The 27620-nt window shown below is 36.3% G+C and overlaps 5 protein-coding genes across 6 annotated transcripts; 4 read left to right on the top strand and 1 right to left on the bottom strand.

Moving 5' to 3' along the window:
• Nucleotides 1-120: 120 nt before the first annotated feature.
• On the top strand, nt 121-20855 carry LOC113684541 (PHD finger protein 12). 2 transcript variants are annotated; one of them, XM_027201947.2, is made up of 15 exons: nt 121-514; nt 616-797; nt 2258-2333; nt 3051-3243; nt 3881-4001; nt 4124-4256; nt 4750-4859; nt 4947-5010; nt 5146-5280; nt 5725-6784; nt 7026-7102; nt 7493-7574; nt 7722-7814; nt 19345-19427; nt 19616-20855. In XM_027201947.2, exons 1-15 carry the CDS (start codon nt 473-475, stop codon nt 20054-20056), a joined length of 2892 nt encoding a protein of 963 aa, XP_027057748.2. In that variant the 5' UTR covers nt 121-472; the 3' UTR covers nt 20057-20855. The 2 variants fall into 2 exon arrangements, with proteins under 2 accessions (XP_027057748.2, XP_027057739.2); XM_027201938.2 differs by having other exon boundaries at nt 7020-7102.
• Nucleotides 8262-18075, top strand: LOC149036119 (uncharacterized). Its single transcript, XM_089190094.1, has 2 exons — nt 8262-8399; nt 16055-18075. The coding sequence occupies exon 2, from the start codon at nt 16069-16071 to the stop codon at nt 17080-17082; it is 1014 nt and encodes a 337-aa protein (XP_089046220.1). The 5' UTR covers nt 8262-8399; nt 16055-16068; the 3' UTR covers nt 17083-18075.
• Nucleotides 8394-18075, top strand: LOC113665626 (uncharacterized). The gene has a single exon (XM_027181343.2). It carries the CDS (start codon nt 9035-9037, stop codon nt 12899-12901), a length of 3867 nt encoding a protein of 1288 aa, XP_027037144.2. The 5' UTR covers nt 8394-9034; the 3' UTR covers nt 12902-18075.
• On the top strand, nt 13728-15476 carry LOC149036120 (uncharacterized). The gene has a single exon (XM_089190091.1). It carries the CDS (start codon nt 13728-13730, stop codon nt 15474-15476), a length of 1749 nt encoding a protein of 582 aa, XP_089046217.1.
• A 2114-nt stretch (nt 20856-22969) lies between the features above and the next one.
• Nucleotides 22970-26305, bottom strand: LOC113684557 (protein unc-119 homolog B). The gene is made up of 4 exons (XM_027201959.2): nt 25786-26305; nt 25417-25630; nt 24970-25142; nt 22970-23656 (listed from the first exon to the last, which is right to left on the bottom strand). Exons 1-4 carry the CDS (start codon nt 25955-25957, stop codon nt 23550-23552), a joined length of 666 nt encoding a protein of 221 aa, XP_027057760.2. The 5' UTR covers nt 25958-26305; the 3' UTR covers nt 22970-23549.
• Between the last annotated feature and the right edge of the window lie 1315 nt (nt 26306-27620).

Genomic DNA, 27620 nt, shown 5'->3' with positions numbered 1-27620 from the left:
TTGGGCAAACACATCGCTATAAAGTCTCCCTCGCAAATCCGCGCGAGACCTGAGGAGAATTATGAGCATTGACTCTACCAGCGGTAGCGCGCGAAAACAGCTGCTCATGCGCACTAAGACTTTGGCGCATGCGCACTCAGTTAAACCAAATTTGTTCTTCTGTTTTTTCGGAGGCTAACAGAGGGTTTTCTCTCACCTAAATTAGGCACTTTTGTCTCAAGCTTCTAGTTTAAGCAAAGGTCTTTGCTTCCTCGCAGAAAGCAACGATACAGCTAGTAGTGGGCTGAATCGCGAGACATTTTATCGATGAGGGGCTTAGAAAATGCCCCTCAACTCTGAAAAATTTAAGGGCGGCAATTTGTTCGAATTGTTCCCCTAGGTTGGAATTTCTCGTATAGAAAAACTCGAGTTTTGTTTGTGTGGTTACTCTACGGTAGAAAACAGTTTTGTAGGTTACTTAGAAGTTTGCAAAATGGATTACGACCACTTGGATCCAGAAGGAAGCTTGATGGACGTGCGTAGAAGTTCTTAGTTCCTTTCACCAATTTTGCTTTGAAACTGGACTCGCACCAGTTGTTTACCTTTATTACATACCCATTTCTTTATTATTTACAGAGGATTCAAGCCCTTATCCAACCTCCGCAGTCGGAAGATTCAGGGAAGAGAATGAAAAAAGGGGATAAAGAGGCGCGGAAGCAAGGACGGGCTGTCAACAACGACAACTGTGATAGCTGTGGCGAAGGAGGTGATTTACTCTGCTGTGACCGATGTCCCTGCGCTTTTCACCTGACATGCTGGTTAGTTCAATTATGATTTTTTATTCATACATTGTTAAAGGAGGTCTTTATCGGTGACTTTATATTCTATGTCCGAATTGAGATTTCTTCCTTGACTTCACAATAATCATGTTTGAAAGACTTTTAACATGTTACAGTAGAAATGCTTATTTTAAGTTATCACACACCCGCTCATAGTTACAGCTGATGTTAATTATCGTAATTTTCCTGAAGCTGCGCTGCTTATCTTTCTATACGAATTGGATTTCCAATCACGTGGAAATGACTTATAAATGTGGTCTCTATCAAATTTTACTCTTCGAATCGAAATGTAACAGGAGAGACCTACGCTCAATTTTTTCAACTTGCGTAGGTAAGTGCACTCCAAAATACGATAACAGCGTGAATTTGTAGGAGAATAAAAATATTCCTCTTAGTCTAGTATAAAGTTTGAACACTGAAATTGGTATCATCATAGAAATATCTTGTTTCACATTATTATGGCTATTAATTAAAGTATTTTGAAGGTCTGTTTCTGGAGCTAGCTTTTTGTTCACATTTCATACCTAAAGAGTATTCCAAAACTCAACAGAATGTTCTCCTTTTACTCTCAAGATATTTTGTTTTGGATGTGGTGGTCAATGTGGGATGAATTTATGAACAACCAAACAGAAGAAATCAGTCATTTTGTTGTATGGTTGTGTATAAAAACATGTTCCTTATTTTGCTCAGATACTACTTCCCTGTACTCTCACTGCTTGGTCCTTCTATAGTTAAAACCATTTATTGTTTTTTAGTTTTGGCAATTTTGTTGGCTAAGATGTTTACTGTTATGCCTCTCAACTGGGAAGGTTTTTTTTTTGTCAGTCTTTTGAAACATGGTACAGTTAGCTCTTAAATGTTCATACATCTCTCTAATTGTTCTTTGTAAAGAAATGGAAAACTGATGATTGCATATGATAGCAAAACAACTGCAATAACTGAGAGATTACTCGAATATAAAGCCAAATCAAAGGGCACTTTATAATGTGTCTAGATTATTTACAATGAATCATTACCATACACTACATGAAAACTTAAATGTTTACATTTTATTGAATCATAGTAGTGTCTGGTGTACCATCCTTTGTTCCTAAAAGTGCTTACAAACTGTTCCTCAGTGTTCCTGTATTTTGTTGTTCCTCCAGATATCTAACCATGTAAAAGTAATCTATGATTTTGACTTTGATTGGAGTGTAGTTTCTTAAACTTTTATTTATCACAAACACTGGTTAGAAAATAAAAATTTATTTTCCTGTTTAAGATAATCTGGGAAAGGTTGATGTCTGGTCAAATTTTTCCTCTAAACTTGAATTTCTATTATGTGATGATTATATAGTCTCTTTATCTATAGAAATTTGGAGCTTTCATTCAATGCTAAAGGGTGAAAGAAGCCTTGTGTTATTTTATTGATGTTCTTAATTGTTGTCTATTATTTTCAGTGATCCTCCGCTAGAAGAAGATGATATTCCTGATGGTGAATGGCTCTGTAATGAATGTAAAGCATTACCCAAAGAGGTAGTTATTGTCTATGAGAGATTAACCATTCTATTGTAAATACAATGGCAGAATAATTTGTTTAGTTTCATTCAGACAGTCACCATGGTAAAACAACTTGCTCTCTGAAAATCTCATTCTCTGCAGGTCATGAATTGGCCACAATGAAATAGAAAGTTAAATTTGCTATGGTTGAAATATCTAAGACAAATTGTAACAATGCCTTTTTTGTAATTGGCAATTGATTCTTATCTTTTTTTTTTAACAAAGCATCTAAATGGTGCCAAATATAAGTTGGAAATTTGGAAAACAATTTATAGCAATAATATAAGTCAAACTCTTTGTGACCAGATTGGACTGAGTTAACCCTTTAACTCCCAGATCAAATTTGTAATTCTTCTTTCTTCTTACTGTCAACCATACAATTCTTATAATGTTAGATCAGAGAATTTAGTATTGGATTAACTTATTATCCCCAAATTGATATTTATCTTTATGCTCATCACGAATCTGGTTGATATTGTATTGATATTGTAGGGAAAAATTCTTTCTTGGTCACTCGTGGGAGTTAAAGGGTTAATTAAATGTGCACATACTGTTGCTAAAACTAGACAAATTTGTCCCCTTTTTGCCTTTCACTTGTAAATACTATGATCTGAAAAGATAATGTAAAGTGGAAAAAAATTAGTCTTATCTACTTTAAAGTAACTTATAAAATTTGTGTGAATTCTTTTTCAGGATGCTGATAATAAAGGGAAAGACCCTGCAAATGATGGAATGAAAACTGATGGTCATTTGACACCAGCTGTGAAAGAAACTGAGAATTCAAAACCAGAATCACCGTTTTCTGCACTAGTAAAAATGACAACCGGAAAAAACCCAACTACATTTTCTCTACCACCTGAACTGAAGTGTAATACCTTCTTTCCTGGTTAGTGTTGTCTTTGTATGGTGATATGTTATAGAGTATGAAATGAAATTATTTCTTGATTAATTAAAACAAAAATGTTTGTAGTATTAAAGTTGTGGTAGCATGTAGTTTAAGTGTTGTAATTGATGCAGTGATGAAATAGTTAAATCTTTTGTGTCTTCACGAGAGGAACATACCTCTATTTCAGTGTGTTATTTCTTGGTATGTATTTAATTAGAGTGGTGATTTATATTCTCTAAGATATACATTCTTATATTAAAGTTCACACGGCAACCAGGTGGACAATCAGACATAGTTTGAAGCTACACTGGTTTGCAGATTTAATGAATGTAACTGAAGAAGTTACAATTCATAGACCCAACGTTTCGACACTCCTGTCTAGTGCCTTCATCAGGGGTGATCTAAATGCTGCAACAAGAGGTCCTTTTATATGATCACTAATTAGCGGCCTTTTTTCTGAGGAGGTGTAAATAGGCGTCAGGAAGCAGACCACCATCATCACGATTTAAAGGAGCGTGGGTGGAGTTAATGTGCCAAGCCTCCAAACAAAATTGTAACTTCTTTGGTTACATTCATTAAATCTGCAAACCAGTGTAGCTTCAAACTATGTCTGATATACATTCTTATTTTTTGAAAGGCGACAGAAAAAGGAAAAATAGTACTGAAGAAAGAACAGTTCCTGTAAAAAATGGGAAAAGAAATACTGATGATGATGAACATACAATCCCTCCTGGGCGACTTTGTTTTGCTTGTAGTCGGTAAGACACCAGTAATCTTAATCCTGTTAGTGTAACTTCCAAGATTTTCGCATAGTACTGTAACTTATCTCAAAGAAAGTGGAAAGGATTTGTGTAGTGAATCATGTTTCATTGTTCTGCAGGAGTGATTTGGTTGGCCAACTTGTTCATTGTGACTTCTGCCCCCTGGCATTTCACATGGACTGTATAAACCCTCCCCTGACCACTGTACCAAGTGGCATGTGGATGTGCCCAAATCATGCTGAGCATGCTGAGGTAATATATTTGCCATGGATATTTATCATTTCTTTTCTGTTGTCATTTTTCAAGTCAATCTTCAACCTTTGAATTGTAAACATAAGTAAAGGTAGTCCTTCAAAGGTTCAGTGTTGGTTGCTATTATTCCCTCCAATCTGTGGACAATGGCTTTCCTTCTGACTAAAGAGCTTGAATATTTCTCCAAGTGTGTCAACTGAAGAATTACAATTTTCAAAGAATGCTTCTCTCATAGGATAATACTTTCTGTAATACTCCTTAGGTTCAATCCATGTAAAAGTTAACATACCATTAATTCCTTAAGAAAGTCATTTTGAAAACAAATGAATGATTCTGACAGCACCAAGTTGTATTAGGTGGTTAGTATAGTGGAATTACATGCACATTTATTAGCATTTTAAAGGTCAACATCTCATTAAAAATTTTAAAAACCATTTGCAATGTGTGTGCTTGCAATAAGATTGTCTTTTTGGTCTTTTTAAATTTTTTTCAGCCTGGATTACGTGATCCAAGATTTAGCAAAAGACTTCAAGCCTATAATGACCTTAGGAGTAATATTTCCCAGCATACTATAAAAATGAACTTTCTTCAACGTGTGCACAGGTATTTGTTAACTACCTATTCCAGTGAAATAAGTTTATTTTATGTGAGTGCTTTGAACATTTTTTGATTCTTTGATGTCACTTTTAGATTGAAGAAACATCCTTCTTTTAAAAGAAAGGACTTTTTACCAACAAGAAGAAGAGCAACCTTGGTTAGTGTTTACTTTTGATGTATTTCTGATTGAAAATACCAACAGTGTACTGCTTTGAATTTTTGATTTGAGTTGTAAGTAATAATATTAGTTCCTTTTGAATAACAAAAAGAAAACTGGATGTATGTTTTATAGGTTCCACAAGCAATCAAGGACCATTATGAGTCTCCACCATATCGAACTCTTCCTGAACACATAAAAAGAATGCAAGAACCTTTACCACTACACGCGATTCCTCTGAACACTCCAACTGCGGAGGAGCAGGAAGAGGTAAGGCTGAGACTTGTTGAGAGGGACAAGGTGAAAATGAACACAAACTGGGGGAAAGTCTTGAAGGATTTATTATTACCAACTTTGATAGTGCCTTGGTTAGTCTTATCCCCTTGTTTGTTGTGGGTCCCCCTAGTCTGATATCACAAGGTTTAGCTAGTTTCATTGCATTTGAAAAGTGTTTGGATTATCACTATGGGACTAAGGTTTTTCTCTGTACCTTGCAATTGAAAATTTGAATCAATCATCTTTGCTTTATTCAGCTACTGTTACCACAGATGATTCCATGTCCCATAAACAAACAAACACAGACATATTTGACTCTGGGAGTGATATTGATAATGTTGCATTCAGGGGTGTTACAATTTATTTTTCTGTAAGCAGTTTTGTTGTCCTTTTCTGTCAGCGTAAAGATAACTAATTTCCTTTTTTTCAAATTTTCAGTGGTTAAAATGTGTGATTAGCCTTCAATGTGGAATTGCAAAGCATCTGACACAACCATCTGTAAACAAAGCTTTGATTGCCAATCACACAGATAATGCCTCTAAAGGGGAAACGTCAAATTCAAACAATCACTCATCGACTTCAGGATCAGCCCATGCTACGAGTAGTGGAACTGGGAAAGAACCTGTTGTAAATGGTCTGCTTTCGAAGTCCGACTTAACTAATCATGTTTCTGCAACAGCAGCTAATGGCAGTGTACCAAATGCTTGCATAAGTAGAGTTGTGACAACCACTATTACAACCACAAGTGGTGGGAAAACAATAACAAAGCCACTGACAATATTATATGCGTCTCCGTCAAAATTACAGACTCATATGAATGGACCACTTAATACAAAGTCATTAGCAAGTTCAGGTAACTCTGTCAACCTTTGTACTGTGTCATCTACACATTTACCTTCACAAGTCTTAGTCAAACAGGAGCCAAAAACTGTTGAGAAACAGGTGGCCTGCAGTGACTTGACCCAGTTGAGTGCTGAATGTAAACAACTTTCTAGTGACACAGCAAAACTTGTCAATGATATTGGTCATTTGAACAATGTTAAGGCAAAAGTAACAACAGACTCTATAAAAACGGTAGCTGTTTCATCATCCAGTTCTGTTGTGAACACAACTGTCAGTGCATCTACCAGAACAATTTCAACTGTGACTCCTTCTGGTTCAAGTGGTACCAGCACGACAAAAGTTGCTTCATCAACACCAACAAAACTTATTGTGCTTACGAGCACAAACAGTGGGAACATCATTAAGACAATTGCTACTGCTGGGTTGTCTGCTGCTAGCACTGGCCAAATCCCTGGTGGTAGTATAGTAACATTAGGAGCACCTGGAAATGCAGGAAGTGTCAATCCTGTGAAAATTGGGACTGTGAATGCTTCAGCACCTGTGTCAGTTGGGTCAAGTCCAAACAAAGTTAACCAAGCAGCTGCAGCAACCTCTATGGCAACTGCTAATGCTATAAACAGTATCTGTGCTGCAGCAGGAGTCGACGCATTCAATGGTCAGTGTTATCCCCTTTATTCATAGTTTAATGGTTCATGTAATATGTTTGAAAGTCAGTCAAGGTGTTGTTAAGCTTAGTGGGTGCTGAAAATTGGCACCCATAATGTACCAGTTTGGAAGTAGTTCTCAACAATAGTTTTCCTCCAAGAAAAATGTTGGGGTGTTGTTCATTCTCCTTCTGTAAATATACTATATAGCTATACAGTTTTCTTGAACTGAGTACTTTTTGTCAGAAACAGAGTTGGCCAAGTTAGATCCGCGGCTCATACAAGTTTTGGCTTACCAGAGGCTACAGCAGCTTCTTACTCAGACCAAGGCAAGTTGAACTCTTCTTATCCTCTACTCTGCTTCATTAAGACTGGGACATTGACAGTTCTCCCCCTTTACTGGGGCCTTGTTTGGTGTTCAGGGCAATATCATGATGGTTCCATCTGCTGCAGTTGTTTCTCAGTCCCTCCCCTCTCCCCAATACCACACTATCTGTTCCAGGCCTTCAGGAGTTACCCTTCTCTAAGAGAGAGCTTTGGTGTTGTTGAAGCAATTTCTTTGTCAACTGGTTCGTGGTTAAAGCCTCCCTTGCTCAACAGAATCCCTGACAACCCCACTTTTGGTCTTAAGATGCCTTCTGTGACTTTAAATCTTATGTCAAACTTGTGATTAGTTCTAAATTAAAAAAACCATAACATTGTTCACCTGTTGTTTGCAGCCCATACCTCCAAGCCCAGTTTCAGCTCGGAAAATTTCCTTCAATGGCTTAAAAGAAACTATAGTTCTTCCACAACAAGCTGGTATGTAGTTAGTTTGGAAAGTTTTAGGTCTGTTCTTATTTCTTTTTAACCTTGCAGTACTTCTCCCTCTTTACTGTGTGTTTCAAAGGTGTTGTGCCATCTCTTTTTTGGCATAAAATTTGTACAGTGTTTTTTTTCTCTTTTTAGTTCCTGCTGGCAGATCCATAGCAGTACTGTGTCCACTGTCAGGGACAGGTCCTGTGTGTCCAATGATTCACAAGTGTCTGTCGTTAGGACAAGGTTAGTGTTTACACTATTTATTTGCTCAATGCCCATAGTGCATATTAAATCTATGGACCTTGAGCCCTCTAAAAATGAGAACTACTTATTTTCAGATGTTGATGAATCTCTTTAAAGTTGCAGTAATACATTGGGTTTCAGTTTTTGTGATTCCATATAATAAAGCACAGAAAATGTTAAAAATGAAAAATATTATAAGTTCATTACTTTTCTTCAGCTTTTTGGTGTCTAGTGCTTTAGCACGAAGACACCTATGGAAGAGTGCAAAAAATTTCGAAAAATACTTCATATACCACAAATTACGAGGTCATACTAGTAAGGCCACATCAAAGTATACATTTTGTGATGGTCTACATGAAGGGGAAAGAAAATGTTAACCAAAAAATGTGTAAACAAATCGATTTATAATCGCGGGGAGTCGGAAACGAAAAAACTACGACGAATCCCATTCAAGAAAAGAACAGAGCGAGGAATAGTCGAGACCAATGGAATTTGGAAACGAGAAGAAAACAACAAGTCGATGAAAAGGTGATGTTTTCTTTCGGCGTTGTGCGTAGTCAAACCCACGCGTGGATGGTGAAGTAGGTAAGTGAAGCGGTCTTTTGTGGAGTCTTTATAATGAATTTCCTCAAAGTTTGTTTCTCATTATGCCACAGTTTTCGAAGCACGGTTCAATGTGAACGAGTGAAAGGCTTAACAAGATACTTTCAGGTGATCCATCAAGGCAGCTGGCGCCAACAAGATGTTGACCACGCTTTCATGAATGCAATTATTGAGCCCCGTTTGGGGAGTATTGAGCCCCGTTTGGGGATTATTGAGCCCTGTTTGGGGATAATTGAGCCCCTTATGGAGAGAGTTGAGTCCCATTTGGGAATTATAAGTCCCTTTTGGGGAAAATTGAGCTCTGTTTTGGGACTGTAGAGCCCGTAAAAGGATTGAAAAAACTGTATTTTGAAAATGGATCGCGCAGAGCTAGAAAATCTGCTGTCGTTAAACTGAGAAGGCCTTTGAGTAATGAACCGTCGGAGAAAACTGTGGCTTATTTTTATTGACAAAATAATTTTAAAAGTAGTAGTGCTTTTGGGAATGTAAGCGTCCATTCAACAAAATCGACGGATTTGGGTATCTTGTTTTCTTTACAAAGGAGCGATACTTGCAGGCATTCCAAAAGAGCTAAAACAATTAAACGACATAGAGACCGAGAGCCGTCCAGAATATCGATGAACAAGGTTTTCAAGACCGCGAAGATAAGAAAAACTAGAAGCAAATTTAAGGTTTCTATAAGGAAATATATTCCTAAATCTTCTTGGTTGTACAGCTTTGCTACTGACTTTAAGTTCTGCTATGTCAGATATCTGAACAGATGTGAGGGATTTTTCACTAAGTTTGTAAAATTAAACAAACTGACTGCAAAGAAAAGCAAACTTGGAACTCATTCCCCTTCATTTAACCACAAAAAAATAGCATCAAGTACTCATAGTAGAAGATTCTGTGTGTCAAGAATGAATCTTTTGACTTCAGGTGATGTTGAATTAAATCCAGGTCCTCTTCAAGGTGTCAACACTCAAACTACATTGTCATTAGGCTCTACCATGTTGTTAAATTTTCGATTACATCGGCTGGGACTGAGACCCCTTGATGTGGGTGGTGCAGGTGATTGTTTCTTTAGAGCTGTTTCTCATCAGTTGTATGGTGATCCAAGTCACCACTTGCAAATCAGACAAGATGGTATTAATTATCTCAGGTCAAACCCAGAAAATTTCATTGAAAGCAATACCCACAGTTCATGGGATGACTATTTGGTTAATATGTCTCTGCAAGGTTCATGGTGTGATGCAATCATTGTTCAAGCAGTTGCTGAGTCACAAAACTTGAGAATTCATATTGTTGAATCCAATGAAAATTTTTCTGATACAACTTTAATTGAACCAGCGCATTTATTGCAACAACCTCCTACAACAATTTATTTAGGTCATGTAAATGAAGAACATTATGTATCAACAGTACCATATATGTGTAGCTCTAGTTCACTAGAAAGTCAGCATATTGATATTTTAAACAAAATCGAACAAAAAGTTGTCTCTGAAGAATCATATAATGCCAGCCTAAAAAGGAAAAAAAGCATGTACATGAGAGAATATAGGAAGAAGAAAAAGGCCAGTGAAAGTAGGAAGCAGACATCTAAAATCAATGAAGTAAGCGCCAAAAGGAATCGCAATCCTTACCTGAGGGAATATATGAAAAAAAGGAGAACTGATGAAGGTAGGATGCAAAAATCAAACAACAGGAATAGCAGTGTTCTGTCTGGGATAGATGACCAAACTTCTACCACTAAGAAAAACCAAAAAAAACAATGTCACTGTGAGGTAGCAAACCAGAATAGAGAATGTCACATTAGAGTAGCAACAACTGCCACAAAAAGTAGTAATGATGAAGACCTAAATGAGAATCATCACATTTCAAAGTTTCATGAAATAGTGTCGCAAGGTCCATTATACATCTGTAGCTGTTGTGACCAGCTATGGTATAAACACAGTGTTTCTTCAGCCAATACATTAAAGAAATCAAATCCTGCAGCTGGGGAAAAATACCTTATTAATAAAGTTAGTGTCAAACATAAAGAGTGGCTTTGCAGAACATGCTACAAATACTTAGTAAAGAATAAAGTTCCTCCTACTGCTATTTTAAATGGAATGCAATTTCCGAAAAAACCAGATTTTTTTGACTTGAATGAACTTGAATGTAGACTTCTTGCACCAAGACTTGCATTTCAAAAATTATTGCAAGCTCCAAGGGGAAGGCAATTCAAAATTTTTGGAAATGTAGTTAATGTGGTGGCAGAAGTATCCAATACTGTTAATGTGTTACCAAGGTTACCCAGTGATACTGGTACAATTAAAGTAAATTTAAAGAGAAAATTACAATACAAAAGTTCAGCAATGTCTTTCAATGTAAGACCGCATAAAGTTATTCAAGCAGCTAACTGGCTCATCAATAACAGTAGCCTGTATAGACAAGAAGGAATAACTGTTAATCAGGTCTGGGGAGTAGAATATAGAGACAACTGTTTGGTAGATGAAAGAAATATTGAAAATGAACACAAAGGGCTACAAAATATTGTTAACAGTTGTGTTAATACTTCAAGTAATACTAATTGTGATGAAGTTGTAGAGACCGAAGATCAGTGCAGTGAAGATGAAGTAGAAATACCTGCTGGAGTTACTGACACCATGTTGACAAACACAAATTTTGTTGAGGACAATGAGGGTCAACATATTTTAAATGTTGCACCAGGTGAAGGGAATAAACCTTTAAGCATATTCAGAGATCAATATTCTGAAGAATTGGCATACCCTGGCATATTTCTTGGACAAAAACGACCAGAAAATAAAGAGAGATTTGTTAGCGTGCATTACAGTGACATTTGTAAATCTGAATTGAGGCGGTCAGATAGAAGAGTGGCTATGTGTGTTGAAAACATATTCTTTAAAACAAAGAAACTCCAAATGAAAATACTATTAGGAAATTCCCAAGTTGCTCTTAGAAAGTGCAAAGGGAATAGCAGAACTTTAAATGCAGCACAACTTAAACAAGAAGGAGCAATAGAGAAATTGATTCATCATGATGATGGATTTCAGTTTCTTAGAGCATTAAGAGGTTCCCCACCATATTTTGAAAAAGCAAAGAAAGACTTGTTTGCCATGATAAGACAATTAGGACCAGCCTCGTTATTTTGTAGTTTCTCTTCAGCAGAAACTCAGTGGATTCATTTGCTCAGAATACTTGGAGAGTTGGTTGACCACAAACAGTACACTGATACTCATCTGGAAAATATGAACTGGGATGAAAAATGTAGGTTAATTCAAAGTGACCCAGTATCATGTGCTAGACATTTTGATTATCAGATCAGTCAATTTCTCACTAACTTCCTCTTGAATAAGTGCCAACCTCTAGGAAGGATATCTGACTGGTTCTATAGAGTAGAATTTCAACAACGAGGTTCACCTCATATCCATATGCTTATATGGTTAGAAAGTGCACCAGTGTTTGGAATTGATGATGATGCAACTGTTACAACGTTCATTGATCAGATTGTAAGTTGTAAATGGCCAATTGATGACCCACAACTGCAGAAACTAGTGAACAGACACATTCACAGGCATTCTCACACATGTCGAAAGAAGTCAAAGAGTGAATGTCGATTTAATTACCCGCAACCTCCTATGAGAGCAACTGAAATCATGTATCCTTTAGGTTCAGATATATCACAACATGAAATTAAAAAACATAAAGAAACTTGGAAAACTATTAAAAAGCAACTAAATGATTTAAAGGATGGTGAATCAATTACTTTTGAGGAGCTGCTTCTTAAACTAAGTATTACTGAAAATAACTATCGATTAGCTATCAGGTCAGCTTTGAATTCTCCAACTATATTTTTAAAAAGAGAACCAAGTGAGTTAAGAATTAATAGTTACAACCCAACTTGCCTTAAAGCATGGAGAGCAAACATGGATATTCAATTTGTTCTTGACATATATGCATGTGCTATGTATATAGTATCATATATTTCTAAAGCACAAAAAGGAATGAGTGAACTTTTGCGACAAGCATGTGCAGAAACGAGGAAAGAAAATTCCAACATCAAGCAACAAGTCAGGGATATCGGAAACAAATTTTTAAATAGTGTTGAAATTAGTGCACAAGAAGCTGTCTACATTGTTCTCCAGCTCCTTATGAAGAAGTCATCACGACAAGTGGTATTCATAAATACTGCACCTCCCGATGAAAGAGTGCAGCTCCTAAAGCAAGTTAATGAAATTAAAGAAATGGAAGATGATTGTGAAGAAGTGTATACAACTGGTCTGTTGCAGAGATATGTAAAACGTCCTTTCAGCCTTGAACACCTAACATTAGCAGATTGGGTAGCATGGTATGACTTGTCTCAAAAGCCTTATGTAAAGAAATCTTTTCAAAATGATACAGATAAACTTCCTTTAGAAACAGGCACTGATGAAAATGATGATACCCTTCCTGATGAAAGTAGGAGCAATAAGGAAACAAATAGAAAAAAGATCATCAGCTAGAATTATTAGAAGTGTTTGGTTTAACAAAGAAAAAGACCCAGAGAAACACTACTGTGAATTAATTATGCTCTTCACATCATGGAGAAATGAGGAAACTGACTTAATATCCAATTGTTCTTCTTATAAGGCCCGATTTTTACTTATGAAAGATGCCATAAATGACCAAATGAAACAATATGCTGTTTACAGCGATGAAATTGATAAAATTCAGGAGCACATAAATGATAATATTCTGAGTGATGATCAGTTTGATTCAATAGCACCATTTACTCAAAATATAGAATACCAAGATGAGTATGAAGGTGTTCATGACCTACGTCCTGACTTCAATGAGAACTATGACCTATCAGAAGATGTTGGAATTCCTTCTGTGACAACAAGTACTGAACCACTAATATTAAATGAGCTGCAAGACAATGATTATAGACAATTAGTACAAACACTAAATAAAAGGCAAAAAGAGTTTTTTTTATCATGTCTTGCATCTTATTAAAACATCAGACAAACCATTTTACTATTTTCTCTCTGAAGGAGCTGGAGTGGGTAAGTCCCATCTTGTCAAAGCATTATATCAGGCAGCATTAAAATATTATAACTCCAGACATGGAGAAGATTTCCAAGAAGTCAAAATATTGTTGCTTGCCCCTACTGGAAAAGCTGCTTTTTCTATCAGAGGTAACACAATACATAGTACCTTGCAAATACCAGCATGCCAATCACTTAAGAATTACAAACCACTAGACTCTAGTAGACTTAACACTTTGAGATGCAAACTTCATGCACTTAAACTAATATTTCTAGATGAGATATCTAGGTAGGAAATACCATGTTTAATGTACAAATAAACAATAGATTAAAAGATATTAAAGGCAGCAAAGAGGCATTTGGGGGTGTTAGTGTTATTGCATTGGGTGATTTATTCCAGCTAGAACCAGTTATGGATAGATATGTGTTTAAAGACATGAAAGACTCAGAGTATGGAGCTCTTGCTCCCAACCTCTGGAAAGAACTTTTTACCATGTTTGAATTACAAGAAATCATGAGGCAGAGAGAAAGTAAACAATTCGCTGAAATTCTTAACAGATTAAGAGAAGGTAATCACACAACAGATGACATTGCCAAACTTAAAGAGAGGTGCATTTCAGAAAATTGTAGAGACTACCCAACTGATATTCCCCATCTATTTATACAGAATTCTAAAGTAGATGAGTGGAACAATAGAGTCCATATGGCAGCTACTGGTGATAAATACACCATTAGAGCTTTAGACAGTGTTATAGGTGCAAACTCTCCAGAACTCAGAAGTAAGATATTAAACCAAATACCACTAGATCCTAGAAAAACCAAGCAGTTAGCCTCAAACCTTCAACTTGCTGAGGGTGAGAGAACAGAGATAGCATTAAATGTAAGAACTGATGATGGTATCACAAATGGGGCAAGTAATATTATAAAAAAGATTACATTATATGACAAAAGTAGACCATCCGGTATAATTTGGGTACAGTTTGACCATGTCGATGTTGGAGAAAAAACTAGACATGATAACAAGCAATTGTATTTGCAAGGAATTGAACCTACATGGACTCCTATCAAACCTATCATTGCACAATTTGCAGTAGGAAGAAACAGAACAGCCCAAGTTGTAAGAAAGCAGTTTCCATTAAGACCTGCAGCAGCCAAAACCATACATAGATCACAAGGTGACACAGAAACTAGAATAGCTGTTAACTTTAACACCAAAAGAGCAATACCTCATGTGCATTATGCAGGACTCAGCAGAGTGACAACAATTGATGGACTTTACATAACTGACCTTTCTGAAAGTAAAATAGCTGTTAATCATGATGTTAAAGTTCACATGCAGCAGTTACGCACAGATCGCCATACCAAACTTTCTAATACTCCGATCTATGAATTAGACCCAAATACTTTTAAAATTTGCTTCCTTAATTCAAGATCTCTGCATAAACATATTGAAGACATACGTAGTGACCTAAACTATTCAAATATGGATATCAATATATTCTCAGAAACAAGACTGTATCATTTAGATAGCAATGCCAGCTATGCCATAAGTGGGTATACTATATTTCGAAATGACAGTGAATCTGCAATACTTACTACAAGGCCCTTTGGTGGAACAGCTGTATACACTAAAATCCCCTTTAAGCCTGGATATCCACTGGCCAAAAACACCAATGGAGTAGAAATAACCATTATCAAAGTTGTTGCCATTCCCCATGTTAATATCATAGGTGTGTACAGGTCACCGAAAGTGTCAGTCCGACAAATGTGTCCAGCATTGACCCAAATTCTCAATAGTTGCTGTTCTGATTTTAATGTTTTTCTTGGGGATTTTAATGTTAATTACTTAATTCAAAAAGAGAAAGTTCCCCTCAATAACTTGTTTATAAGAGAAAACAATTACAGACAATTGGTATCATCCTATACTACTGATAATAGAACAACTATTGACCATATATATACCAATTTGCCTGAATCACAAGTGACTGTACACATTCTGGAAACATATTTCACTGATCATAAAGCAATATGTGCATTGATTAAAACTTGATGTTGTTAAAAATTGAATACACATGTAACTACATGTAAGATGTTTGAGAATGCCATAAAGTACCAATAGAATTCAATGTAGGAAGATTAATTCAGAAATTCACTTGACATCCATCATAATTTATGCATTTATTGATAAGATATTCCAATTTTTCAGATCACAAGCCAGTGTTTTTGCATAAATTGAAGGATAGAAACTTGAAAATAGGCACACATGTGAAGTCAGTTAGTTAACTGTCAAGTAACTGATCTAAAAATACTAATTTTCCTTAATGAAATTCCTCAATAAGATAACCTAAAACTATAATGCAATTCTGAAGGTTGTTTTGCTTTTTGGCAACCTTCTTACACTTTTTTGCATCAAAGAATAAACATAGGGATAGAGGTAAGCTTTCAATTTTCTTCAATTTTATTTGGTTTCCCCTTTCTCTCAATAGTAGCAAACAATTTCCTAGCCAGTGTATATAATAACAACTAAATATACTTATTTCTCTGTTTAAATCTAAGTACCTTCTCCTCATTTTAAGTCTTAGTGTCAATACCAGTAATTTCATGTATTATCCCATTTTTCCCTTACAGCCTGTTCCTGAAAAATGGAGGATGAACTTACTGGCTATCTTCATAACATTTCTCCTCTAAAGAAAGGTTCTAAAACCACATGGTTTGATATACAAATTCAAACAGAAGCAGAAGTTTTTAGGGGGGTATGCTTCTCAGCAGCAAAACACAATGACTTCAAAAAGTACAGTGAACAGAAAAGCCCCATCAAAATCAAGAAATTCAACATCGATGCAACAGGAGATACAAAGGGTGTACTGATGAGCCCTAGAATCCAATTGGAACCACTGCCTGAACTCAACTTTGAACCAATCACAATCCCAACAACTGTCAGCATACCATCCATTACCTCTGTTAATCCTGGACAGCTGGTTGATGTCAAAGCCAATCTCCTTTACTTGTCAGGAGAGAAAAAGGCTAATACCATGAATGGCCCTAAGAGTAAGGTGGAAGCAACTCTAAGAGATCCATTTGGTTCTATCAGGATAACTCTCTGGGAACAGTATACTAATCAGGTACAAGAAGGGAAAACTTATGCCTTCAAGAACCTGAAAGTAAGAAAGAATGGTGACTGGCACGAATTAACAACAGCAAGAGATGGATCTACAACTATCACAGAAGTTGAGCCATTCAAAGAAACATTGGCCACCCCAACAGACATCCCAGAATCATTTCTTATTTCTAAATCAACTGCTGAAATACTAGGAATTGCTCAGTTTTCAGTGTACCACTCCTGTCAGGTGTGCAAGAAAAAGCTTCATGATGAAAACACCAACATTCTGAAGTGCGGTAATTGTGGCCTTAAACAAAAGTTAGCAAAGTGTAGCAAAAATATCTACCTGCAAGTACTAGTGAAGATCGATGATAACACCAATCTTACACTTACAATTTTTGATCAAACAATAAAAAACCTACTGATTGCAATAGGAAAAAAAGATATGCTTCAAACAGAAGATAACATTACTGAAGTTTTCCTTGATCTACCTCTGGTGGAAATCACTTACAACAAGAAGACTAAAATTGTCACTGATGTTGTGCCAAAGGCTTAATTTTTGTTCTTGAACTGTAAGCTAAGTTCACAAGTTATGTTCAAGTTCATTTAATTAGTAGAAGGGACCCATGTTACTTCCAGTTACACAATATTGAAATGTTCCAGTTAGCTTTTCCTTTGTTTATTTATTCAGAGAATATTGAAAAACGAACATTTTATGTAATTAATCATTATGATGATACTGAATGACATCGTTACCTTTCGACTGTATTATTTCCTTGTTTTCTCATGGACAGCAATATGTCTAGTATTGTGTATATTGCACCAAGCATTTGTATTTTTCATGTGAACAGTCAGCTAACTGAAAGGTCTGTGTCACAAGTTTGTGTTGAATGCAATTACATCCTTTCCAATTACACAGTATCGAGTTCTTCCAGTTTCGTTGCTTAATTCACACTGAACTAAAGTTTTGATGGAACAAGTATTTTCCATTTCTCCGAGTAAGCCCTTCACTTAGCCCATGACATGTAGTTATTGGTACTTTGTAATCCATAAGAGTACAGGCTAGATATATGTTTCCTTTAAAGATTGGCAGTTTCTGGTTAAACAAATGTTACGTTTTACATTCGTCGTTTGTTAGCAGTGTTCTTTGCTTATGTACTTTCTTACAATTGCAATGGACTAATATGTTACAAAACCCCACAGTGAGAATCAATTCAGCCCAAACCTTTGGCAACAATACATTATATCACAAGTGGTCCTAAAAGACACGTGCCAGGTCGCTTAAAGGGAATATTCTTTTGCGCATGATGTTGTACAACATGTAGAGCTAAAAAAGCCTCGCAAATTCCTTTAAATTTGTCGGTTTGCAATCCTTTTTTCTTCTTAAGATGGCTCGCGTCGATCATTGATCCGTGTGGGAATGTGAAAATTATCGTAGACATCCCGAAAGGTAAAAAATTTTAACGAAAACCTTTGTTCGCAATTCATGGTTCGTGTAGAGGTCCCTAATAAGTTGTTACACATTCTGTTCCTCCAAAAGTTACTAGTAGAAGGGAGAAGAAAATTTGAATTCACAGTAGAAACAAGGATTAATTAAATGCAGTAGGTAATCAAAATTACAAATTAGAATCAAGTAATCGGTATGAAATCATGTTAAATTATACGGATGAAAAGGGCGAAGTTGCGATTGAAGGTTACGAGATTATAATTGAAGATTGTTGCTGAATTTGTGTGGTTTCAACTGAAAAAAAAAAGTACAGCAGTACATAAACTAAGAAAGTACCCTGGGAAATGCAACACATACCTAACTAACAATAAGACGATTATAAAGAGAACTGAGTGCGAGAAATAAACCAATGTAGTCAATACAGACCGAAAGGGAAATATCGTAAATGTAAAATAAAGGAAGACTTACTATGGTCTAGCTCCTAACGATAGCAGATGAACGTTGAAAGTAACAGCAGCAACTAATGGCGATGAAACATGAGATACAATATCTGATACATGTGCTCAAAAGAAAGTGATTGAAATGGCAAACTTATTAACTAATAATCATTAACTAATGAGGGATTAATTGTTAAAAAGAAACCAGAACAGAAGACAAGAGAAAAGTACACGAACTACGCGCTTCGAAACTAACACTCACGAGAATACAAACCCTATAATATTTTCTCTTGACCAAAAGCTATTGATAAAATTCAAGGAAAATAAGCAAGAAATATCTCTTTATTCCAAAAAGGCTTAGATAGACCGTTCAAAAACGAAAAAACCAAGGAATTTCTTGAACTTACAAGACCTGGGCGATATATGCACCATCGTTGTTTACATAAGTTCACGGCCATAGCGTTGTGTTAAAGATTCTGGAAGTTGAATAATTTAAAGACAAAATCTTCGATTTAATAATACCTTAAAAACATATGAACACTTAAAAAAATAAAATTATCAGTCCAAAAAATGGTCAAATATCGCAGAGTCTCACTTGAAGTTAGGAAGTTCTGTTTTCATTTTCGGGCCTTTCCCTACGCTTTTGAGAATTGCATTTTTTGTTACCCCAAAACTAATTCCGTCGCTTTTACGCTCAAATGTAAATTATTCCTAGAATATGTAGTTTCCATTTAAGTTCCAAAACGTCTGCTATGATTGGGATAGATCGAAAGAGGTAACAACTGTATGCCACAAAAAAATTTGAAGTACATGCAAGCAACTAGCTCGCACTAGACACATGTATGCCTTTGCATACCTATTTTTATTTTTGCCGCACAAAAAAAATATTTTCAGTGCTTGTAACAGTTTGTTTAAATTTTCTCTTTGTTTAAAGGTCCAGATATGGATGTTTGTCTCCAGGAATATGGACACTGCAACTTTATATCTGAAAAACATTGCTCTATATTCTATGATGAGGTATGCTCTGATAACCTATATGTTTAAAAAATATCAAGCTGGTTAATTTGAGTTTTTCAATATTTATTTTTATCTGGTTATTTATTTAATTATTTGGTACATTGTGTCCATAAGATAATATTCTTCTATCAGTATAAAAAAAGCTGGTGGTTAAAAGTTTTTTGTTTTGTTTGTTTTTTTCTCCACAGACTTCGAAACAGTATGAACTCATAAATTACAGTGAACACGGAACATATGTAGATAATGTTTTATACTCCTGTGACTTTTCGGACAAAATCAACAGACATGTTGTTTCATCAAAGGATCTCGATCCTACCAAAGTGAGCAAGAACAAATTGCTTGCTGCTGCGCAAGTGAGGCAGAACAATTCAAAGCCAAAAGGATCACGGAGAACTGTGGGACTTGGTGTGCAAAAAATTGTCAAAGCTTGTAACTGCACAACAAGTAGCTCAAATTTGATTGGGGGCAGTGGTGCAGGATGGGAAGGAACAGCTTTGTTGCATCATGGGAGTTACATAAAGCTTGGTTGTGCACAATTTGTTTTCAGTATCACAAGCCATGCAACAAAGTTGCCATCAACTTCCAAGGCTTCTAGTTCCAGTGATAAGAAAATCGCTTCATCTCATTGAGCCCTGGGTACAATATCACTGTCATAGGCAAAAAAAGAGATATATATATATTTCACTACTTCCAGCTGCTAAGAGGATTATGGACTTCAGAAGGAAAAAGATAACCAACAAGGAGCCTACGATTTCCTGCCCGGTGTTGTACTCATTGCTATTGTTCATGAGACAAGCAACAAACAAACAGTATTTTTATACTGTAGGGATGTATGCACTGCATATTGGAGAAAAGAAAACATGTTAATAAAAGTGTAAATTAGATTTTTTATACACTGACGTCAAAGACTTTTTAGAGAAGCATCGCTAATTTTATTCTTGTATTCTATTTAAGACAGGGATGGACAAAATATTTATTATTTGTACAGTTTATGTCCATCTTTGTCTTGCAACTCACAAGTTAGCTTTTGTGATATCAAGGCATCTCCCACTAAAAAAACGTTGACTGTAACAATATTGTTAGTAGGTGTAATTAGCTAATTATCAGTTGCAGATAACGTGTGATCTTTGTGCACCCACAAAATGCACACATCTGAGATATGTACACATTCACTGAGAATTACATTAAATACCTTAGAGTGTTTATGTGAACATAACATCTCAGCTGTGTCCCATACACATTAGCCTAAGTGTAGCCGTATCCTCCCCCCCGCCAAGGTGAAACGGAGGCGAGGCAACCCGCGGAAACCTCGCTTCCGTTTCACCATAGGGGGAGGGTACGGCTACACGTCGGCTACATACACATTAATTGAAACAAGATCTTGTGTGTTAAGATATATTGATACGATAATTAGAAATTGGATACCAATGTTAGAGCTCTCCTGTGTTTTTCTGAGTTGGTTTCTAGTTTTCAGAGTTGCCATCTGCGTTATGTTCTTATCGTGTCTCGTTAAAATTGTTGTTGAGGGAGGGGAGGACTGTTAAGTTTGGGTAGTGTTCTTGGTTGCTAGAGGTCAAGGGTATCTCCTTGTCGGCCAATTACTCGCAGAGGTATCTGTTTATCTGATTGTCCAAAGATAGTTTTGTTCTCATCTTCTCAGCCATCTCAAATTCTTGAAAAGTATTTGATTCTCAGAGATGAAATGTCAGTTAAGTCATTCGACTGCGTTTTTCAAGAGAATGGAGCAAAACTCGCGTATGTTAAGTGAGGATTGCAGACAATATAATTGGTCAGATTACAAACAGTACACACGCTTAACGGAGAAAGGAAACTACCGCTTGGGAGGCTCGTATCGTCGAGATGTCGGAATCGACACTGTTAAATAGCACCGACCTTCAAGGTCTTCAGGATTTACATCAACAGCTGGGGCAGACAATAGGAGAATTGCAGGAAAGGGAAAAGGCCAAGGAAGCAAAAGAAGCTCGCAACAGACTCGTGAAACGTTTGATTTCGAGTTTGATATGTTGGCCATGCGCTGGCTGTTGCTTTAAAGAAGGAGTATGGAAACGACGGGTTTGCTCATTATCCGTCGCTCTGATGTTTTACGGTGTAGTATTTATCGTTCTTGTGGCTACAGGAGGTATCCATTCGTCTCTTACTAGTCTCATTGTCATACCAATATTGGTCACAGCAATCGGTGTACTTGTTGGAGTAGGATTATGTTGGAAAGAGAAGGATTGCTGTAAAAAAACGGGTCGTTGCGAAACTTCTTCCTCATCTCGTGTCCGTGGGTATTCTTATACTCCTCTAGACCAACCAGAACTCACATCTGTAGCTTAGGAAAAAGAATAGTCGGTTATTAACCTTGGCACTTTTTAATTGGACGCTAAACTGAGGAATGCAACCTTAAAATAGATTTATGGTTTGGAGAACCACACTACACCCTAACATAAACAAGCCAAGAATAAAAGCGGACACCTACGGGACTCGAGCATTGGTCTGCTTAATAAAGTTTTCGTACATTGCAAAACCGTGGTAATAGTTAAACCACAGCTAGATTACAGTGAGTGATCAGGAACCTTTCGGATCTGTCATAATATAACGGGCTGGAAGAATCATGCCCGACTGCAAGGCTGCGTTCATTGTTTTAGATAAACTGGATGGTTAAATATAAATTTGATCTAGGTCATCTCTGAATCTGGATAACTGAATCATTTTAGGTTTGAATACATCTTGTGAATTACATTCAATCACTTTCTTTGGATTAACATTGTCTAAAAAGAAGAAATTGGTTTTTGTTGCGATTTCTCGTTCTAGTAACGAAGGGTCGACACAAAAAGTTCATTATAAATGTGTTAGAACTCCAATAAACATAAAATCTTTACTGCTTACAACAGGAGGGATTTTTTTTCCAAGTCTCTCTCTCTCTCACAGTTAACTAAAGGCTACTTCAAGCAACCGTATCCAAACCTCCCATGGGTTTTTTTTCTACCCCTCCTTTACTATCGCACTACTAGTGAGCTTAGTTTTACGAACTTAACTCCTGGAACAGGTTTGGGAACCTACAACCAAAAGTTCAACATATTAGACTACCATCTAAAATGGTTGGTCCCATTCGACAGGCTGTTTCCAGTGTTGGTTATGGTTTGATTTACATTGATGTAAAAATGATATGTAACTTTTTTGTCATGAGAGATTAACTCACAGGGACCCAAAGAGATCAAAACAATATGAACCCACTCCTTTCCAGTTTTTAAGGTAGCAATGTTTTGATTCATTCTCTGGCATACATTTAAATCACTGAAATATTAAATAATCAAGAAACAGAAACACCAAATCAAGGGTAGTGTAATTCTACACCACCATAGCAGAATGGGAGGGGTGGGAGGGTTAATTAATGCTCACAGTCAGGCATAACCCATGAAAAGAGGCACTGGCTCTCTTTAGTACCATACAAAAAGGAATCTTGTGGATTGAGTCTTTCCCCTTTCAAAACTTCCCGAGTAGGCATTTATCATATTCCCAACAATAAAAACAGAGAATTTTGTTTAAATTTTTATTGTCATCATCCATATCCAATGGGCTTACATCAGGGGGTTGTACAAAAATCTCCTCAAGCTACATAAATATAAGCCACATTTTGCAAATCTGACTTACTCAGACCAGCTCTATTTTATTGATGTTGCATGCACAGGTGTTCACTATCTTTTGTACAAAATGTAGACAATTTACCAGGGAAAATAAGACCCCCTCCCCCCCCCCCCCCCTACAACAACAACTTTGTATGATGGAACAAAGCTCTGACATTTTTGGTACAAAAACAAGCATCTACCTCCTGTCTATCATTTCATATATTCCAGCAATAATCATTTCCAATTTCTTTCTACAACAATGTATAAAGTAATTCCAATGCAAGACCTATGATCACCAAACTGGTAACTAAGTCTTGACATAACACCAAATCTTCCTAAAGGAATACATACAAGATGTATGGAAAATCTGGGGTGATCTTGATGTTGAGTTTAGACAGATGATATTAAATCGTAAGAAAGTATTTAATCTTGTCTCTAAATGTTTGTCTGCATGTCAATGTACACATTGTAAGGATTACACTTGGAAGGGCTACCCATCATATGCATAATCGGCTTTATTATGCATGATAAGTTTACCATCCACAAAGTAGAAGCTGTCTGACTTAGTCTCAAATGGGTGGTTTACCATTTCTTGCACTGCAAACAAAATTTGACAAATCAGTATTCATCTCACTAATCAAAAATTCTCTCATCTACAAAAACAATGTATGCTATTACCAACTTGTCTCTTAAGTAGTCAGACAATATCTGTAAACAGACTCCTGTTCCCAGCTGCATGAATACCATTTTCAAACTCTCATAAGTGGAGTCATCATTCTTTAACCCTTTCCCCTAATGTAAAGCTAATTCACCAACCCAATGATCATACAATTCTCTCATGGCTTGTCCTAAGAATTTGGTATCAAAATCTTTCTTTTTAGTAAAGGAATAAAAGTGGACAGTTTCTGGTTGGACAGTGACAGGTAGCATACTTTTACACATATTTTTTTTCTTTTTTTTCTGTCATCTTAAACTGCACAAAAAAACTTAGTTTATACCTAAAATCCTTGGGCATAAAAAGATTTAGAATGGTTTTTGGAAACAAAACAAAACCAGTATCAATTTTATGGTTATTTACAGTGCTTTCACTGCAATTTTATCTACTTGATTTTATTGTTTTTATGATATACCCTTATTTGAGATATCCTATTAATGGTCTTTCTTTGTACAGGGAGGTGAATATATCAGTGTTTTTATCATCTGATGTATAACAAATTTCACATCAACAATGCAAATGTTATTCAGTCTTGAGGGGTTAAATTTCTCACTGTGATAAAAATTCTTTAATAGCTTCTTAACTTATCTTTAATGGTAAGATCATCAATATTTTTCTGCCTTTCTGTTTTTGTACTGTCTCAAATAGAGAAAATATCACAGAACACAAAGGAAAGTTCTATCCCTTACCGCTGCTTCTCTAGGGTATAAATTATTTGATCGTGATTAATTTATACTTAACATGATATTGATTAAGTTGTAGATTCAAGATATCATCTAGACAACAACTTAATGCTAACATGATAATTTAAAAACAACCAAAAGATATTTCCCGATAGAGGAACAAGATGTTTTAAAAATCTTAAACTTCGCTCGCACTTCATGCAAAAAAAAACTATTATTTAATAAGTATAAAAGTCAAAACATCGAGATAAGCGTAAAAAGTGTATGTGATGTCTGGCACGTCAGTGCTAGGTCCGATGAATGAGGAAAACGATAAATCAAGCTTAAAAATATCTCAAAGACAACGGAGATATTGAGGTTAAAATGGCGAATGAGTAATTGTGCGGTTGAAACACAAGCAATTCTTCCAATTTGCCGAGTTCCCGTGTCAATTAGATTTTGGGAGGTACTACGACTCTAATTGAAAAGAAACATTCTAAACAAGAGAAACAAATAATCAGTTGAGTACTGACCTTCATCAATATCTAACGGTGGAAATTCGTAGATGTGTTCGCATGTATTCTTGCTATTTGGGATGCAAAATCCAAACTCAAAATCGAAGTTTTTTAACAGTCGATCTCTGAAGTAGTGCCGTTCTATCATACGAAAATTGTTGACGGGTTTGTCTCCTACGGTAAATTCGACTCTGAAAAAGAAAACATTGGATCCAAATTAGCAGTGAGTCAGAACACAATTCGTGCAATCTAAAAATTATGGATTAGTAATTTTCAATAGAGAGACAACAACATGTCGATCTGAACATGCAATAGACAATTATGTTATACGTGCAACGAAGCTTATGGATACTATTAGTAAAAGTGTATCGGTCATCGATCAGTTGGAAATATAGGTAAGGTATTGGTACTAATTGAATTTATTAAAGCAGACAAAAGTCTACATCCAATAAAAGTAAAACTTACGTGGCTCCTACTGTTGTTAACTTCAGAAACTCTGGAGTAAACTTGTATCTTACGAAGCGACCGGCGTTAGGATCATCATCGTTGTCAATAATTTCGTCGTCGATGTTATCAGGTTTAGCTATCTCAAAAAGAACAGTCCCTGTTTCCATATCGCGAATTTTAAACCTGGTAAAATCGATGCTGTATATATTTGCACCAGGTTCGCAGAGATAATCTGTAAATAACAGAGAGCAAGGAGAAGTACTTAGCACACAAACGACAATGAAGTTTCAAATCAGCAAAAAATTCTTGCTCAGCATCCTTCGCTACAATTTGGTAATTTGCGAGAGGATTGCCTTGGCTGCAAAATATAAACCACCTTCAACTTACTTTCCGTGCATTTTGTCAACTTCAGTACATCGTCCGGTGTTACGGTGTCCTTTTTAAGCAATTCTTCTTCAGTCATTGTCTTTTTCGCCTTCGACTGCCTTGCCAAAAATCCACCGCCTTTCTTCTTTGCTCGACCTGTATCCTCGTTCGAGTTGGAGGATCTTCCACTCATGATTATCAACAAAAGAAGATGTAAACTCTAGCAATAGCTTAGACAGTCCACTACGTTTGCTACGTGACTACGATGGGAAAGGCAAAACAAGGGACTCTGATGAAGACACGACCGACCAAGCGAAATGGCAAGGGAGCGATAATGCACTGTTCTTGGTCAGCAGCATCTGTTACCATGTAAACAGCGACGCAATAAACACAAGAAAGAGCGAGTTTTTGCTCGCTGCTCGACACGTCTCTTGTGTTTGCGTCTCTTGTGTTTGCTTGTTTGTAATGACAGAATGGGAAAGAATGGCATAGTGTTTCTGTTTTTCTGTGGGAACAAGATACCTGTTTATCTTATTTCTACGGTAGAATGTAATTAATCAGGAACAAATCAAGTATGCGTACGGCTGACACCGGAAACGGAAAGGTCACTTTTTTTGTGAGTGACTCAGCGATTACCTTTCCGTGTATTTTTTGTGGTTACTGCCTCCTACAGGAGGCGAAGTCACATATGTCGTCGAAATGGGTGAGTGAGTGTAACAATAAAATTCCGATCTTGAATCAATTTTGACCCGATGTTTCCCGGTGCTACTTATTGTTTGTATCTCACGGTGGTTCGACATTCGCACTCGATACACAGTTGAGTTATTTCCTTTTGTGATTTCTGGCTTATGGCCACTAGTAAATATGTTTTCAGTTCTCGCCGTGATACTACGGAAGACAGCAGAAGACAGTAAACATCTCATGATCATTTCAGGATTGTGCGCGATTGAAATTAAATCAAAACTTTTTCTTGCAGAAATATCTTATTGCATGTGATATTATGATCTGCACATTAAGGAAGCTTTGGGGACAATTTTTTTCTCTGAAAAGAGAACACTTTTCTGTTTGAATTAGCGAATTACGCCGAAAAAGAGTCGGTAAATTTGCGAAGCGAGTAAGCCACAAAGTACGATACCTTGGGTTGTTTCACAGAGTGATGGAACGGACGAACGGTGGATTACTGGAACGACGTAATGTCTTAGACGCGGGATGCCTTTTTTTAATGAAATAAAACATCAAAAAAAAGAAAATTATGTATATTAAGAAGCGAAATTAAAAGAAGTATAGGTAATCTTTGTTGGAGCCCAGAACCCAAGGGAACCATGAGACTTTTGAGCTAACCCCTTAAATTATCATCATATTACAATTGTTATCATTATCATAATAGTTCATATTACGAGAAGAAAAAGAGAAAAAAGTTTGTTATTAATCAACCATATACTCTTATCTAATAACCGAAATGTTCTTTTAATTTTCTGTGGGTGTACCGTTCACTGAAAGAAAGAAATCTGTAAGGGCTTGTATTTTGTCGCAGTTCTTAGTTACAGCATATATAAAGAAACGCTTACATACTGTAGACTTCAAGGAAGCGAAGACGTCATACAGAGCTGGACACAAGTTATTAACTATAAGAATTCGTAAAATAAGGTTTTCACTACTTCTCTTTGATTTTTGGCATACTGCATCGGTTTTTGGAAAATAACATTATATCTAAACAAAACAAAAAAAAATTACGCCTTGAACAAATACGTACATCCAAAAGTTGGCGGGGAATGATGCCGCGCCATGCCACCGAGCAGTCAGATTGCACGCGAGACACGTTCAAGCTCTTCCTTTCAAATACTAATCTTTGAAAC

The sequence above is a fragment of the Pocillopora damicornis genome, chromosome 12, assembly GCF_964200805.1.
Source record: "Pocillopora damicornis chromosome 12, jaPocDami1.2, whole genome shotgun sequence".
Classification (NCBI taxonomy): domain Eukaryota; kingdom Metazoa; phylum Cnidaria; class Anthozoa; order Scleractinia; family Pocilloporidae; genus Pocillopora; species Pocillopora damicornis.
The sequence above is the reverse complement of the archived record's forward strand: the minus strand, read 5'-3'. Positions and strand labels throughout refer to the sequence as shown.